The sequence below is a fragment of the Bremia lactucae genome (assembly GCF_004359215.1).
Source record: "Bremia lactucae strain SF5 chromosome Unknown BlacSF5_NotPlaced_17_SHOA01000003.1_2250557bp, whole genome shotgun sequence".
Taxonomy (NCBI): domain Eukaryota; phylum Oomycota; class Peronosporomycetes; order Peronosporales; family Peronosporaceae; genus Bremia; species Bremia lactucae.
Genome location: NW_027152029.1, coordinates 2,154,418 through 2,171,113, shown reverse-complemented (window position 1 = coordinate 2,171,113; position 16,696 = coordinate 2,154,418). Strand labels below are relative to the sequence as shown.

At 44.5% G+C, this 16,696-nt stretch overlaps 2 protein-coding genes across 2 annotated transcripts; both read right to left on the bottom strand.

Annotated features, from left to right (window-relative positions):
- Positions 1-296: 296 nt before the first annotated feature.
- On the bottom strand, positions 297-2,927 carry CCR75_007597 (uncharacterized protein; the record flags this gene model as incomplete). The annotated part of the gene is made up of 4 exons (XM_067965655.1): positions 297-585; positions 666-2,452; positions 2,527-2,592; positions 2,657-2,927. 4 exons carry the CDS (start codon positions 2,925-2,927, stop codon positions 478-480), a joined length of 2,232 nt encoding a protein of 743 aa, XP_067822462.1. The 3' UTR covers positions 297-477.
- Positions 2,928-3,157: 230 nt separating this feature from the next.
- CCR75_007598 (uncharacterized protein) lies at positions 3,158-5,071 on the bottom strand (the record flags this gene model as incomplete). Its single annotated transcript, XM_067965656.1, has 1 exon — positions 3,158-5,071. The coding sequence occupies one exon, from the start codon at positions 5,069-5,071 to the stop codon at positions 3,158-3,160; it is 1,914 nt and encodes a 637-aa protein (XP_067822651.1).
- Positions 5,072-16,696: the final 11,625 nt, after the last annotated feature.

Sequence of the window (16,696 nt, the reverse complement as noted above, 5' to 3'; positions counted from 1 at the left end):
TGGTTTTGAGCACCATTATCTATCTCCAACTTCCAAGCTCTTTGCTTTAAAGTGACTTGGAAAGGATAGTTCAAGCACTTATGGCTTCGCTTACTTGAATTTTCGGGACGGTCTGGGTCATGATGGGATACCAGCATTCTTGTATTTAAAAAAATCTTTACTTGCACTTCGTTCTAGGACGGTTCCAACTTTTCTAAACCGCGCAAAAAAGTCAATGGAAAGCCGTCAGATAACGCCGCAGTTGGTGATCGTGCACGGAGAGTTTGGCGTTGATCTATGTAATGCAATGTGATACGCTGTAATTCAGAAATTAAATTGACTAAAAACTGCATGAAGTGAGTTTAGAAATTCTCTTCCTAAAATGTGGTTTTACTCTTTTTAAACCCATACGGCAATTTTTCGTTCAATAGTAGTAATTGTCCCGTCCTATCCTATATATTGATGTTTTGTCCTCTTTTTTAGCGCTCAGACTCATGTTTACGAGGAACTTTGCCACACTATTTCTTTCGCCTCTTTAAACATCACAACGACACATGTCACATTATCGGTCGACCGCTGATGAAAAATGGCATACTCAATAAGCGCCTACACAAAGAAAAACGAGAGAGAATCGCGCCATTAATCCACCACAAGCATCATCTAGCACAATCCACTCACTCACACACCTCAACAGCCCGTTGCACATCTTTCAATTCGACAAGTTTTCGACGAACAAAATCCACAGCTTCTTGATCTTTCAACACATCATACAATCCGTCACTTGCGAGCATCACAAACTCGCACTCGTCTGTTAATTCCGTGACGGTAAACTCTGGCGTCGGAATCACTAATGGACCTTTTAAAATATCGTTGGGATTCACCGGTAATTCCTGCGAATTGTACTCGTTCCGTGCTTTCGTGTCAATGTCATCGACCAAAGGCTCGACGAGATCAAACGACTTGAAAGGGGCGTCGCCAAAGGCACGCGAGACGGCCAATTCGCCCATAATACGTCCGTGAATCACAAAGCCGCCAGTCTCTCGAATCCGCTGCGCTTCGTCCGTTCGACTGGGTTTATGATCATTTGAAAGTCGTTCAGCTGTGCCATTGCGACTCAAGACAGTGCGCGAGTCTCCAACGTTGGCCACAAAGAGATACTTGCCCGCCACAAAGACTGTCGTGGCCGTGCTTCCAGCTTGCGGACGATCCGAGGTCCTTAAAAATTCTTCATCCGTACGTTCAAACGCATTGGTCAAGCGCTTCATGATGATTGATTGCAATTCCTCAATTGTCATTGTTAGTAAAGGTTTCAATTCACTCGTGTGCATGAAAAACGCGGTAATGAGGCTATGGTGGAGCACGTCACTCAAAAACGAAGATGCTTCGTCACCGCCATGGCCGTCATAGACAGCAAAGAATGACTGGGGATGCAATCCCAAACGACTTAATGGTTCAATACACAAGTCTTGAATAATCGTATGCGCGTCTTCCATATGTTTACGAGCGCCCATGTCGGCATGCGCTCCAAAGTCAAACCGATTGACAGTTAAACACGTTTGTGCCACGAGTAAATCGTCGCCAATTTCCAGTCGATAGGGTTCTTGATAACTTCCCACGAGTTTCATAAATGTCCCATTCGTCGAGTTTAAATCAATCAAATAAAATTGATTCGTCAATTCATCAAACCAAATTGCAGCATGTTTTCGAGAGAGTTCCCCATCACTTGTATGGATTTGATTCTCCGCAGATCGACCAATTCCTGCACCTTCTTGTGTAATCACAAACTCCGTGCCAGCTAATTTGCCACTTAATGCCGAGACCGTAAGACTTGGCAATTCTTCGTGAAACGATGTAACAAGAAAATCCGATTTTCCAACTCGAAATGCCACGTGAGGCTCGAGAGGCCATTGCATACGATCGCCCATATTTTCGTCATTTGCTTGGGTTTCCACGGGACTTAACCGCACAAACGTGTCCCCATTTGCTTGGTCGCCATTGACTAAATAGAAACGCCCGTGACTATACAGCACACGTGCGTGGTCGGTCTCTGCAAGGAGTGTATCGGCAGGTATACTTGCAATATTCTCACAAGTTTGGCCAATACCGCCTCCTTTCTCATCAAACGTAAAGCTTGTGACGGTATCTTCTTCGGTAAACGCCGTCATTTTAAGCACCACGTGGGTCCATGTGTGTTCGAGATACAAAGGCACTGGATCGTCTTCGACTTGGTCAGTAGCGAGATGATCGTCTATTTTGACCGATTCAGGCACGGAAGGCATTTCTTTCGAGTCATAAAGCTTGTCGTTTTCAACAATCGCGTTGCTGCTAGACGCATTATTGCCGGTAGGAGTACTATCGTTCTCCTTTGTCGGTGGTACATAGCTCCCGATACTGCTAGTATTGGAGCGAAGAAGGCGATGAACGCCTGATGTGCGGGCCCGTTGGAAAGAACTCGCTAATCGGACATCGGATTCTACGTGTTACAACGCGTATTAGTGTCTAAAGTCGCATCATGGCACGAAAAAGGACTGCAACATGGCCACGTACGTGGCGGTTCTAATCGCAAATGAGTCGAACGTCGACGATCCGGGTCATTCTCGTGTTTCCGTACCACTACAAACCACACGATATTGTCACAAAGGAAGAGAGTGTGCTTTAAATGGCCACACGATGTCACGTGCCTTGCATCTTGAGCGTCTGGACATCCTGCGCGTCCGCCATGGCGCGTCTTCTAGCGTGATGTTCTCGGTATTAAATCTACTCGTGGCAACACGAGAGATTCGGCGGTTTGATACTGAATCTTGCAATACGTTGCAAAGAATTGGCACTTGCGTACTAAACGCGCCCCACGAGGCGTAACAACGAGCCAAAGAAGAGTTGCAAGGTCTGCCAAGGGGCGAGGATGTCTCTGCCACTGCGGAACGAGATCGGACGCACTTGGTGTACATCACATCAGTCGGTTGTTTTTATTTTTTTTAAAGAAAACCTTTCAATCTATATATTAATTTGTTTTTCACGAACAATGAAAAATTCGCAATTTAAATACAAATTTACAGGAATACAATCGCCAAAAGTATAAATTAATTTGAATTCCATTTTGACAGACATCCGTAGGTTTACACACAACCATGGACAAACTTTTGAGGGACATTAAAATTGGTCAGGACTCGTAAGTCGCTCAATAGTATGAAGCGTCCGTAAATCGAGAATCTTTGGTCCGATAAAACGAAGACGCGTCATGATTGCTACTATCCCCTCGTCGGCGGGGTGCACCAGATGCCTCAAACTCGCTAAAGCCGCTGCTTTGAAAACTCGGGTCGCCATTGTAGTGGCTCTGGTCGTAATTACTATTCGTGGCCGCAAAACTCTCGTCGCCCATATATCTGCTCTCATCTGCCGTGGACATGCGGTATTCTGTCTGGCCGGACGCTTGAAAGCGCGTTTGGCCGTGATAATCACTTGCTGACGTCGATCGCGAGTCTTTGGGTTCAAAAAACGACTCGTCCAAAGACAAATCCGGTCGCTTTGTCGTCTTTTTCGACCCTTTTTGACCCATTCCATGCCATCCATTCGACAGATCTTGAATCGAATCGCCCCCAAAATCGCTCTCGTCCTCGGAAGCAAGATCCTCTCGATGTCGACTGTCATACTTTGATTGAAAGTGATTCCCCGAGTGACCAGAGCTATACATACTTTGACCATAAAACGACGACGACTGGGACGAGTATTGCGAATACTGACTCGTACCGTGTGAAGAATTTGTTTGCGCCATTGGTGGCAAGGACATTTGAGAATGCGCTAAAGCGATTTGGCTTCGTGGTGTCAACATGTCGAGGTTTGGATCATTGTACGTAAGTCGACCTCCATCGTGATCGTAAGGCTCCTGATCGAATTGGCTATTGCCAGGATTTGGCGGGTAATTGTCGTCACTAAACCCTGTTGGCGACATGTTGTGATTCTGATGATAATTTGCCGCCACTGTTGACGCTTGAGCCACGCCTTGAGTGTGATCGTGACGTCCTCTTTCAAGACCAGGGTCGTCGTCTTGGACCAGTTGATTGGTTTTCTTGTATACAAAGAGGGCGACCAGTAACACAAGCGCAATCGCGCCTGCCATCATTAAACCAAGCATTAACGTATTTGATGCAGTACTCGTGGCATTCGATGCTGCATCAGCTAATACGGACGCCGCGGCCGACGGCGATCCAGACGACGAAGATGATCGCGACGTATCTGCTTCTTGCTTTGAATCCGTACCATTGTCGGATAAATTGTCTTGTTTCGTAGTCTTGTCACTTGTTTTACTTGTCTTTAAATCGACTGTATTTGATTCGAGAGTCTCTTGAATCGTACTGGCATCCTTCTTCGTAGGAGGTTTCAAAGTCTGTTGGGTCTCGTTTAAATCACTTTTAGAGCCTACACTGGCATCGTCGTCCGATCCAGACTCGGGATCGATGATTTGTTTCCTCACTTTTAAAGAAATTGATTTCGGTGGTGCATTTGGCACGGGTTTCGACTCCTCTGGCTTGATTTCAACTTCAGTTGGAGGACTGGAGGTTGGCTTGTCAAAATTAGCATTGCTGTCAGCCGTGGGGATGGCGTCGGACACAGGCGCTGTCTGTTGAAGAAGTGGGGACCTTGTAAACGTAACCTCCGTGGTCTCGTCCTTTGGCTTTACCACACCAGTCGCTTTGTCTCGATTGGCGTCGCGCTTTGCAGGATCGACGGGTTTGTTAACAGGTAAAGGTTTGTCGGTAGCATCTACGTCCTTATTATTCACTCCCGGGGAAGCACTTGTCAAAGGCGCCCGTGTACTTGGTGCGTCGGTTGGTTTTAAAACCTCGGGCGTCGGTGTCGAGGGCTCTGCTGGTTCCGACGAGTCCGACGATGCATTCTGGTCAAGCAACCATGGCCGTTCTGGTCGTTGCGTCGCCAACGTTGGAACACGTCCATTATTGAGATCCTCTTTAAAATTCAAGACCGTTTCTGGATCCCCATCGCGACTTTGCACTGCAAAAATCTGTGCATTGGCCTGTGAATTCATGAGCAGTACCACCAGCACGAATCTGAGCCACCGTCGGTGGACCTGCATTGTCCAGCCTCCGGAGCCCGAAGCGTCACGCCAGCGCAACTTTCCTGGAATCTGCGCTGAAGGTTCGATAAAAACAGCTCTATTGTTCCCTGCACCAAAGTCTTGCGTAACCCTCTTGCCGGAATCAATAGCAGTCCACTTACTTGCCACTATCAATTCAAAACGAGGTTGATCACGTGACAAGGCAAACTGTAGGAGTCGTTATTTTGAGCTTGTGCGGCACTGTGCCTTTAGCCGCATAAGAGTCAGATGTAAAAAACTCGCGAGTTGCCCGTGTCATGCACACACATGTCTTGGTTCTGCACCGACGTTCTTGGAAAAAGCAATCATCGAGAACAGCTGTCGGCGCCAGTCTCGACCAATTGATACATACGGCAAGCGGCGGAATATCCGATCGCGTGATTTGTGCGTATTTGGCGTGAAACTTGGTCGCTCTCTGAGCTCGATTGGCGGCCCATTCAGTCGGTTTAGTCGGGAGGGGTGTGCAGTGCATTCTATATTGATAGAAACATTTGCTAAGATTCGTTCTTATTCCAGCTGACGGCTTTACGACAGACGCACGATATGGCAACTCTAGCGTAAAACTACATAACCTATAGATATTATCATTATATTTCACTTGGATTATTCGAGGTCCCTTACTCCAGCTCGCGTCCCCGTAGATTTCTCTTTTATGAAGCCAAAGCCTGGTAATATAGGCGATAAAGTTTAGCTTTGACCAAAAAAATAGTCATTCGCGCTAACGATCGGGACTGTTTATATTTAATAAAAAATGCTTACAGGAAACTGTGTTTGTATTTGTCAGGATAGCCTGCTATGTTATGGCTCAGCTGCGACATATAGGACGCACTGCAGCCAACGAGCTTACAATCGCACGAATTGTAAGCCTACGGACTCGGGACTATTGCGCCATATAAAGTTCAAGCATGAACAATCCAATATATGTGCATTATCGCGATTGTCTTCTGTGTGTTTGCGTGTTGACAACTTTGTCTTGCGTTAATTCTCTTTCAACATGCGACTATGTTACATACTGGTTACAGTCGAGGCTGTTTCCTCGTAGGAATAGTTTACCCAATAATTGTAAGCAGAGAAATAGTTGTTTTGACAGGGAAAAAATGATGCGTCTTTCACGAAGCTGGCTCACATACCCAGCTAGAATTTATGTGACGAGCAAAATCTGATATGCTGTAGAATTTTTGCTTGAAGCTCTAGATGTTGAGAATGTTTCACATTTGATTGAGCCAGACAAAATTTACCTTTCATTTGAAGTAGAAAAATGAAATGAACAGAAGAGCCTGTCTTAAGAAAATCCCGAGTTAATTAATAAGATTCTTAAATTATTCATTTAACTTCGTCGTTAATCGAGCACATTTAATGATTAATAAACCTTTGTAATTTAATTATTAAATGCAATTTGAGGTCCCTTTTTTTAAATTTATTATTCATATAATTTTTCTTGATGAAAAAAATCAGATACTGTAAAATAATTGAAAGCACTAAACACGTCTGAAGAAATCTCGTATGTGTAACGGGGTGTATCGTTACATGAAATTAACACTTAAAGGCTGTTAATTAATATATTATCTAAAACGTAGAGAATATTTGGAGGATATTACTCTATGTAGTTATGTTCAAAATTCTTATCCATAAATAGGTATAGACCATTTTATCTATTTCGCAGACTAATCAGCTGTAGAGATAAACAAAAGAGAGATACAGATAAGATCAGATAAGTATTCAATTGCATGTTTAGTATTAGATTATAATTAGGTTTGCATTTACAAGATAGATAGAAGAGATACTTACTTATATTAATACAGTTTTCATTTAACCCTCTTTAAGTTAGTTGCCTTAAAGAGAAGTCTTCCTCTGCACGTACTAGTGTACGTGAAATAATGTAGGGCACCACTTGCAACTGAGGCAGTGCGAAATGGACTTGTACTGAAGCAGTTCAAGTCGTAGTGCCCCGTTACAGTATGTCAGGCTGAGCGATTTGGTTTGTGCGGATTGCTCCAACGCTGTCCTTCATCTGCTGTACGGACTTGAGAAAACCCAGCGCGCCGCCATCCTGTTGCAGCCAGATTGTCTCAAGCAACTCGAGTGCTTTCTGAGCATCTACGACAGCGATTCCTGCTCGTCCTCAGGCTGAGTCGGGAGGTGGTCCTCAATGATTTCATCCACGTCTGGAATGTATGATGTGATCCGCTCGGTAGGATAGTCTAGCAGGTTGCGGATGTTCATCACGATAGGATACCTGAAGCGTCTAATCTGATGTTCCATCTCCACCATGACTTCATTGTCAAGGCACTGCTCCTCTAGGACTGGTGCAGCATCAGCTGGTTCTGACCGGATGTTGCAATGCCGGTAACAGTTATGGATGGTCTCAATGCGGACATCGTTAGACCAAGTTGAGACTGACACCTAGATAGCATGAAAGATGTTTATCTTTGCCGGCTCAACGACACCATTGTCGAGATCCTGAAGGAGCATACGGGAGAAGCTGCGCCTAGTAGGCTTTGAGGTTGCGTAGGATACCCTGGTCGCACGGCTGAAGCTTCGACGTCATGTTGGGCGAAATATAGTAGATTGTCGTGTTGCGAATTGCGATTCGCTGCGACAGATCAGCAAGCAGGACGTGTGCACTGCAGTTGTCCAGGATCAGCAGCACCTTGCGGTTTGCCATTCTCCCATCGAAGTCCCTCAGTCACTCCAAGATGATAATTTGTGTTATCTAGGCCTTCTTGTTGCTGCGATACTGATAGCCAAGGTTCTGGAGATTGACATGGCGGGAGCAGCGAGAAGTGGCGTAGTGCCAATGATCCATAGGGGCCTCTGTCGGACCCATCACCATTGCAGTAGACAGTCACATTTATTCCTTGTTTGCTTTCACCCCTTCAGCTCCCTGTTGCAAGCGAAGTGTCAGCTTGAAACAGAAGAGTTGCATTAGCCACCAGATAACAAAATTTGGTGTCCTTCGCAGAGTGCTTACCTGCATCCGATAGAACAAGCCAGTCTCACCCATGTTGTAGATATTCTTCCATTTATACTAATTGAGGACCTCGCATAAGGGAGAAAGCGCATCCTCCTCATCAACCATGTCCATCGCGCCGCTCTCTCCGAACTGCGATAGGCGCGGATTCCATTCAGAGCTATATAGGATTCCAGCCATCCGTTGGAAAGCTGAAATAGTTCATGTCCTGGACAAAGAAGGTCCAAAATCCGCTCTGCATGTTCACGGGCAACGTCTCCGCTAAGACTGATACGATCCGAATGGGCATTAAACCAAGCCAGCAGAGCTGATTCCATCAGTGAATACATTACTGCTGTCTTCTGAAAGTCGAAGATGGTCTGCCTTCTTCTTCGGCGTGCTGGAGACCGTCGCCTGGCTGACCCCCAGCTGATATTTGTCCTGAAGTCAATTGACAAGCTGTGCCTAGATCAGTGCGGGATTCTATGTGTAATGTTTGCAGAGAGCCACACGGACATCGTCCGTCATTGTGGCGTGCTCCTCCCAGAGGCATTGTTGATGCGCTGCTGAGTTCTTCTTGGGGATTGTGGGAGAGGCCTTTCTTTTATAACCACATCCCTCCAAAAAAGCGAAATAATTAATTTATCTGTGGGATACTACACCTGTCTAAAATTCTAAACTTTTTAAATTTATCAGGAAAGGGCGTCCCAACATTATTAATTTAGACAGGTTATACTGTAGTCGTTATTCAAAAATAGTCACAAATCTGAGTATTGTTATTTAATATTTCTCAATTGAAACGTATGATGTTAGCATACTCGCCGCTATCGACGTGTACACGCCCGTCGAAAGGTCGGTGAAAATATACTCGTCTTGTTCCACGAGACGGAAGAGTCATGCCGGTAACCTCCCAGATGGGAAGGCTTTTTATAAATCTTATACACGATTTGCGTTCGACAAGTCTCATTTTAAATAGCTGAGCTTCTAACGCGATAGTGTCATAAAAATCATTTTCCAAGTCTGAGCATCTTCACAAAAAGATGCATGATACTAGCTAGACTCATTCACGGTCTCAATTGCCAACCCTACTAAAGCATGGGCTATTTGCGCACGTACAAGCACTAAATAGCTCATGGCGTAAGTAATCAAGCGTTTGCGGGCCAAGACTTTTAAGGGGACTAAATAATCATGACGGGGCATATATTAAAGCCCACTCGCGCCCACCTATTATTTGCTGCCTGATTACTATTGCTCAAAGAGCGCATCCGCAGCGACAGGACCTTCCATGAAGAATTAAGCAACTTGGAACGAAAAATCGAGGAAATAAGAGCCTACAGAATTCATAGTATCATTCTCCTGATCGAATAAAGAATCCGTACCATATGAAGTGCCGAAAACCATATTTTTTATGGCTGTGCCAAATCGAAATTGTGCACTGCAATTTGCCAGAGTAGCAACCATGCAACGGAATATAAAATTGTAATGGGGCATACTTCGGTTGAAGTGTACAATTCACAACACACCTTTTGCTATTAAGAACTTAGATAATAAATAAAGGGGAATGTTATTTCCACCCCACCATTTCGTTATTTCCACCCCATGCAAAAAAATACCGTCGCTGCCAACTTGATTCCGATTAGCCAATCAGAAGCATTATGTATAACGCTTCGCATATTTATTTATATGGGCGGAAAAAGACAAATAAGGGGTGGAAAAAATAATGACGGGTGGAAAAAATAATGACGGGTGGAAATAACAAATGCTGGGGTGGAATGGCAAGTTGATGAAGTGGATAAAAAATACTTATTTAAGAGCCAGATATTCGGCGTTAAGGGCACCTGCGTGCATTGTGACCCTTATTCCTGCAAATACTGCAAAGTCTTCAACGAATTGCTGCTTATACAATCTCAAATTCAGATGGATAAAAGGACTTATTTAAAAGAGCCAGAGATTGAGCGATGGGGCACCTGCGTGCATTTTGACCTGATTGTATGCAAAGTTTCGAGCAATCCGCTACTTGAACAAACTCAAATTCAGATGGATCTCGTTGCCTTGATGATTGATGCACATTATTATTTTTTGTGACGGTCTAGATCCAGTTGAGCGACCACGAGTACGCTAAGGGACAGAATTCTTGGAGCCATATCATCCAGACTGCAATTTATCGTAGCTGTTCCCATAATGGTTTCTTGATGGCGATACTCCACCATGTTGTAACGTTCTTTGACAGCCTCTAATATGGTGGCAACATTTTGTCTACCCACTTCAGGCATGGCTGCAGGCGCAGCTGCATCCAAGCGCCATTAATGGTGGAAACTCTTAACAGTGAGAGGGCGGCCACTTCTTAGAAAAGCAGATTATTTGATGCTGACAGGGTATTCCATTCTTGAATTACACGCAACTGAACAGGTTATGGTGGCATTGGTAGGATCTTCAGATAACTCATAGCTCAAAGCATTTTCCTAGTGCGTATATTGAAATGCGGCGCACTACAGCAAAGAAAGGGATTTTCTGTGTTTGTGCATGACTTGCATTCGCTCCTACGACAGCTAAACACCAAGATTTTCAATCTGGGCTTAAGCAGCATGAGCTACGCGAGTTTGTACATCACCCAAGTTTTTTCCGGAACACTTATGTAGCTCTTTAACATATGATGAAGCCCTTCAGCTCTCGATGATGTGACGTGGCCAAAATGCATGCAATTCCTGGTGTATGCGTAAATAAATTAATTTTTATGTGTCAGACAGGTGGTATCCGGATAGGCCAGCATGTTAGGCAGTGCAGTATATGTTGAGTGCATGCTTATCATGAGATTGATTTACACTTCCTCTGATTTCGAATAGATTACATCTGTCCGACTCTTCACGAATTTATTCCAGTCATCCCCAGGTCCAAAAAACTTACGACAATTTGCTAGAGCGTTTTTTTAAATATGTTAAACGCATAGAAGATGGGTTGAGGTGGGAAATGTTATTTCAGGGCATTCTTTAGGGCAAATTCTCGGTCTGTTGTGATTGTCTGTGGCAGTTGATCGAGAGCCCAAAGGTAGTCCGCTTCACGTTCATGCCTGATGAAAGCAATAGCAATTGGGAGGAAGTGTTGAAGCTTGTGACACCAGTGATATGGAGGATCCGGCATTATGAATCGATCACAGATATCCTTACGCTTTGGTGGTGGACTGCACCTATCTAGGTGCAGTCCGCCACCAAAGCGTATGGATGTCTGTAAAGGAGTTCCACAGATTTTTGGCTGGCATAGAATAGGTGTGAAAAGATGATGATAATCATCTTTCACACCTATAAACCCACTCTGCATGATGCAGAATGTCAAATAGAGCGTCCAGTGGTGTACGATTGCGAAGCTCTTCTGCTCGCACCGCTGGCGCTCGTTGTAGATTGTCCTTCCTATTGCTTTTGTGCTGGGATCTATTTGGCGTAGGGTTGTGACAATTTCTTTCGGCGCAATCCCAGCCTTAAGAAGTTTTTGTACTAACAAATTTTGCTCTGATTGAAAGCGTCAGGCAGTCGGATGACTACTTATGTTGTCTGAAGGTTCATGATTATGTTCCCTATGAAAAGTTCGCAGTTGCAAGCTGTTATCGCTTGGTAGACGCCCTGATAGACGAAACGGGCAATTAGTCAATCGGCTCGCAGAGTTTCGCGGCAACTCAAGTCATGTTGCTGCCCTTTGCAGGTAGGTACCACGTCGATCGCATTACAAAATAATCTTCTTTTTGTCGGAATTTAGGGTAGACACAGCATATCCTTCTGCATGAGCGAATTCGCGAGCTGCATCCGTCAGGGCCATTGTGCTGGGAAAGGATGCATTGGGTGGTGTGGTGGAAGCATTGTAGAACAGCCTGACAAGGAAGAAAGTAGAAATTGAGTGTGATATAGAGAATGTATTGTGATTGATAATAATTCGTAGGACCCGCTTGTTTACAAGTCAAAAAGAAGGATATGGAGAGTAGATCAACTTGACCCAGCCCGATTCAAAACGATGTTTTTTTATCGTGAAAAAAAATATGCGGAGCGCAATAAGTAAGGCTTCTGATTGGCTAAAACAATCCCATTTTTATGTAGGTGATACGAAATACGAGTAGTAGCCACCAGATAGAGATCTGGTGGAATTAAGGTAAGGTTCCACATTTTAAATTTTAATTAAAGTTTAGTTTTTCGTATAATCTTAATGAATTAAGTCCGATTCGCCAATCTACGCCTGAGTCTTTATAAGTCCGAGCGTCTGCTGACATAGATCCATTTCTCAAACTTTTAGGGGTGAAACGCGTAGCGTTTGATAACCTTACAAATTTGTTTGGGCTGGATCGTAGAGATCACATCCTTTTCAGGGCCCAAAGGTTCTTGTTGCAAGGCTTAAAGCCTTTCTGCAACATGAATCTTTCTATATCGGACCACTTAGCAGCATTTATGCAACTCGGTAAATTCCTGTACCTGATCAGGAGCCTAAGGCTTGCCCTCTTGTTGTCAGTGTTGAGACATATGAGGACAAGAGAGAGAAAATCTCCTTGTTTGGATCGAAACATATGGAAATGGCCATACCCCTGCCATGATCCTAACAGAACAACAAAAGTGGTGATGACAACTTCTTAGCTCGGTGGTGAAGCCTGTGAGTGAGCATCACATGTAGCACGTACACAGACGACGCATTTCCCACGCTGGATTCGCACCTATTCGCAATGAAAGTTGCCCCACACAAGTGAAGTAATTAGACCCACCACTTGTGTAACGGGGCACCTTTCAATAGTACTGATCAGTACTAGTTAACCTTACACTGATTACAATGTAGGTGAGATGCCTCGAAATTACACGTACACAAAGTTACAGAGGAAGGTTTCTATGGATCTTAGGGTCTTTAGCTTACAGGTCTAGACTAAGGCTTATCAATAGAGAATAGTAAAGCTGTATTAATGTATTTAGTTTCCTAAGTAACGATCATCTATCTACTTCTGAACGTATTATATTAATATTTAACTAAGGATGTCGCGTCCTTGCGATCCACACTATCCTTGTCTTATAATGATTGACTGGACTGATTTAGACTTAAATCAACCGATCAATAGACCTAATGTTTTATTGTATCAATTACCAAATTTGGTAATATGAGTACTATTTAAGTTAAAATTAATGAAGATATAATTTCGTATTTCTTTGTTTATTTCCTCTTATAGGAAATAATACCTATGAAACGAGACACCCCATTTCATCACCCCACCTTAACTAACAGTCACTATTGCGACTGATGTAGGGTGACCGGAAATACTATTATGTCTTTCCGTGTAATTTTGCATTATTGATTTTAATCAAAATACCGTTATTATTTGCCTTATTGATTTTGACCGAGATCAACATGGCGACAAACAAGTCTGTGCGCGTGGCCCGTGAGGCCGCAAAGCTGGCAGCTGCACGGATTAGTGCAGCTGTTAGTATTGCAAATGTTTAAGTAGACGCTAATGCGTCGACTGTGTGGAATACGTAACCTCCTACCCCAATTGAAGGTGACTGAGATATGTCATCTGATAATATAATTGCAGGTGACGGTGACAAGTCACCTGCTACACCAATTGTAGGTGACTGGACCAAGTCACCGGCACCGCCCGACTCAGTGGCTACTGTAAATGCCGCCGGATCACCTAAGGACGAGTCCGTTAAACCTTTGGTTTCTAATGTGACAACCTAAGAGGTGATGACGAGTTTGGTGGGGAGTCATCGGATGGTGACTTCGTGGGCGATGATCACTCTGGTGACTAAGTATACGTCACTAGAAACTAAGTGATCTGTAGGGAAGAGTGTTACTGGTGGTGCTAGTTTGCATACGCCAGGAAAGGAGTGATTCTAGGGATTGCTTCAAGGGCCAAGTTAACGTTAACATGCGCCATCAAGAGAGGAATCGCAAAACGTTGCGGCTCGCTCCTGAAAATAGACATAGTTTCCCCTCGAAGAATAACCTAATTCGTTGGTCTGGTATGACAACGATCGATATCACATTCCGTTATTTGACTCAGCCAGGCTTCACTGGTGAGAATGAGACGGAATTCTTTATCGGCATCGGTAGTACTCTTCTATGCGGGGGAAGGATGCAAACCTTTGCTCCAAGCTTGGACAGCCTTTGTGCTCAATATGCAAAACATAGGCCTGACAAGCTAAATGCTCTCCGTGAACGGTTCGAGAAACGGACCGTAGTCGGTGCACACTATAAGCTACAACGTTTGTCTAGACAGGCAGGAATTCCTTGCCTTTCGTGGGGGGACTCATGTCAATGCTGTTTTAAAGGGGCAGGTCATGCCTCTAAAGAAGCATGTACCCCAAAGCTTGAGGTAGAGAGCAAAGAAATATTCCCTTAAAGATTCTCATTTGAGGACGCTCATCTAACAAGATGCATCAAGGGATTGAGAACCTTCAATACTATTACGAGCGCGGGAAACGTTCGTTCTTGATGGACTCTCTGTCGAGGCGGATGTTCTCATCGTACTGCAAGACGAGACCCGTCCAACATCAGTTGGGAACGAGGTTCCTAACTATCATGCGAGGGTGGATACCCTCGCCAACGAACGAGATGACTCGTTCGAACCCCCTTTACCTCACGGCGGTTCAAGAAGCTTTCAACATGAAAATGCTTCTCATCACTCGAATTTGTCAACGGATGTGGAGGGGGGGGAATCGGGATCGACTCATTTGACGAGCCCGAATCAACATCGTGATTGGACCACTCCTCTTATTATCTAAAGGAGGATCTTGATCACGAGCGAGCCCATCGCAGCGAGTTAGCGGTGACTGTCGACAATGTGTTTCGTGACCATATGAAAAATTGTGCGCAGGTTGCGACTGAACAAATGGCGAACAAGAGGACATGTCAGTCCCTTCAAAACGAGCTGGTGACAGCTCGTCAGAAGATCTCTTCCTTGAAGGAAAGAGTGGATCGTCTGGTTCAAGAGAATCAGACTATGTTCCGAGACAACAAGGCTTTGGCTCGAAACCATCAGGCTTTGGCGATGCCCTCGACCGTTCCGGTGTAACCCGGAATTGGAAGAAGCCTCGTACCCATAGATACCCAACATAAAACGTAGGATGCGCGCACGCATACCACGAGGCAGCGATGTAGAACACAAAACGGCCCAATATACCTGGGCAGTAATTTATCACTGCCTTCATCACGACATGTTTCAGAAGGTCAACCGTAGACAGTACGACTGGGTTATTAGAATTAATTGATGGTATGTTGTCTTCCGTTTCTGTTGGTCCACCGCATCAGCGATGGACTCCTGTACAAGACGGACCCATGCTTCTCAAGCCAAAAAAAATTACCTGCTATCTCTTTTTTTGTTTTCAGTGCGACCGGCTCGCACTGCGGTATTTAAATCTATTCGTTATTAAGAGTATTATCGTTCTCATTAATAATTTTCTTTTTGATGTTAAGTCTTTCAGCATCGTTATTAAAGTCAGTAATAACATTATTGTTATTACTGAGTTTGTCCACCTCAATGTAAATTAAATCAACATTAGTATCTTTCGCATTGACCTTAGTGCTAATGCGTGATGAGCAAGAGCTAAACTTTTTTTTTGCTCGAGCGAGTCCTTGTATTCCCTAGATAGTTCCATGCGAGTTGCCTATGGATTAAGGCACTCGACATTAGATCGAGCTCAAACCGGGCTCGAAGTACTGTGTCAGTGAAGCAGTGGCCACTGCCACGTGAAGAAGTACTTGCGATCGATAAATTCTTTACCGGTCGCGTAAAAGCGGGCCATGAAAGGAGGTCAACCTCCCCACATAGCTCTCCAACCTTCTGTGTGCCGAAGGCGACAGGAGGGTGGCGGATAGTGCACGCATTTAATAAACTGAATGCTGCAACGGTACCGGCTCAAACGCCGATACCTAGAAAAGACGTAATCATAGATGGTATGTCTAAGAGTACCATCTTTCCGTCTATGGATCTGATGGATGAATTTTATCAGATCCTTATGCGTGAACAAGACATCCCGTACACAGCAGTGAGCACTCCCAGTGGGATGCTTTGGAAAAAGCTATTAATGCCACAGGAGCTTAGTAACGCTCCTGCAACTTTCAACAGATGCGTAACGAATCCGTTGAGTCCGGTGCAAAAATTCGCACCGAGTTATTTTGACGATTTTTTCGTCCATAGTCAGACAATTGACAGAAAGGCGGACGTGGAAGTTCATAAAAATCACGTTCGTCAGATTTTTACATTTATGCAAAAGCACATGTTGCACGCAAATCTCGAGAAGTGCATATTCGCTGCAAGCGAAAAAACACTTCTTGGGTGCATCGTCGGTAAACACGGCGTGCGCCCTGATCCCGAAAAGATCAAGGCAATTACCGACTGGCCATTTCCAGTCGATGTCAAGGGACTTAGAAAGTTCCTTGGGCTAGCGGCGTACTTGCACAAGAACTCCCGCAATTATGTTGAGAAGGCAGATCATCTCTCTCGTCTCTTCAAAAAAGACGGAGAATGGTTATGGCACGCTGATTGTCAGCGTTCCTTTGAAGATATCAAGCAAAGCTTGATGCAATCGCCTATCTTGGCGATTGCAGATCAAGACAGACCATTCCATGTGGTCTGTGACGCCAGCGATTTCGCAATCGGCTGTGCGTTAATGCAATACGATACAGATGGCGCG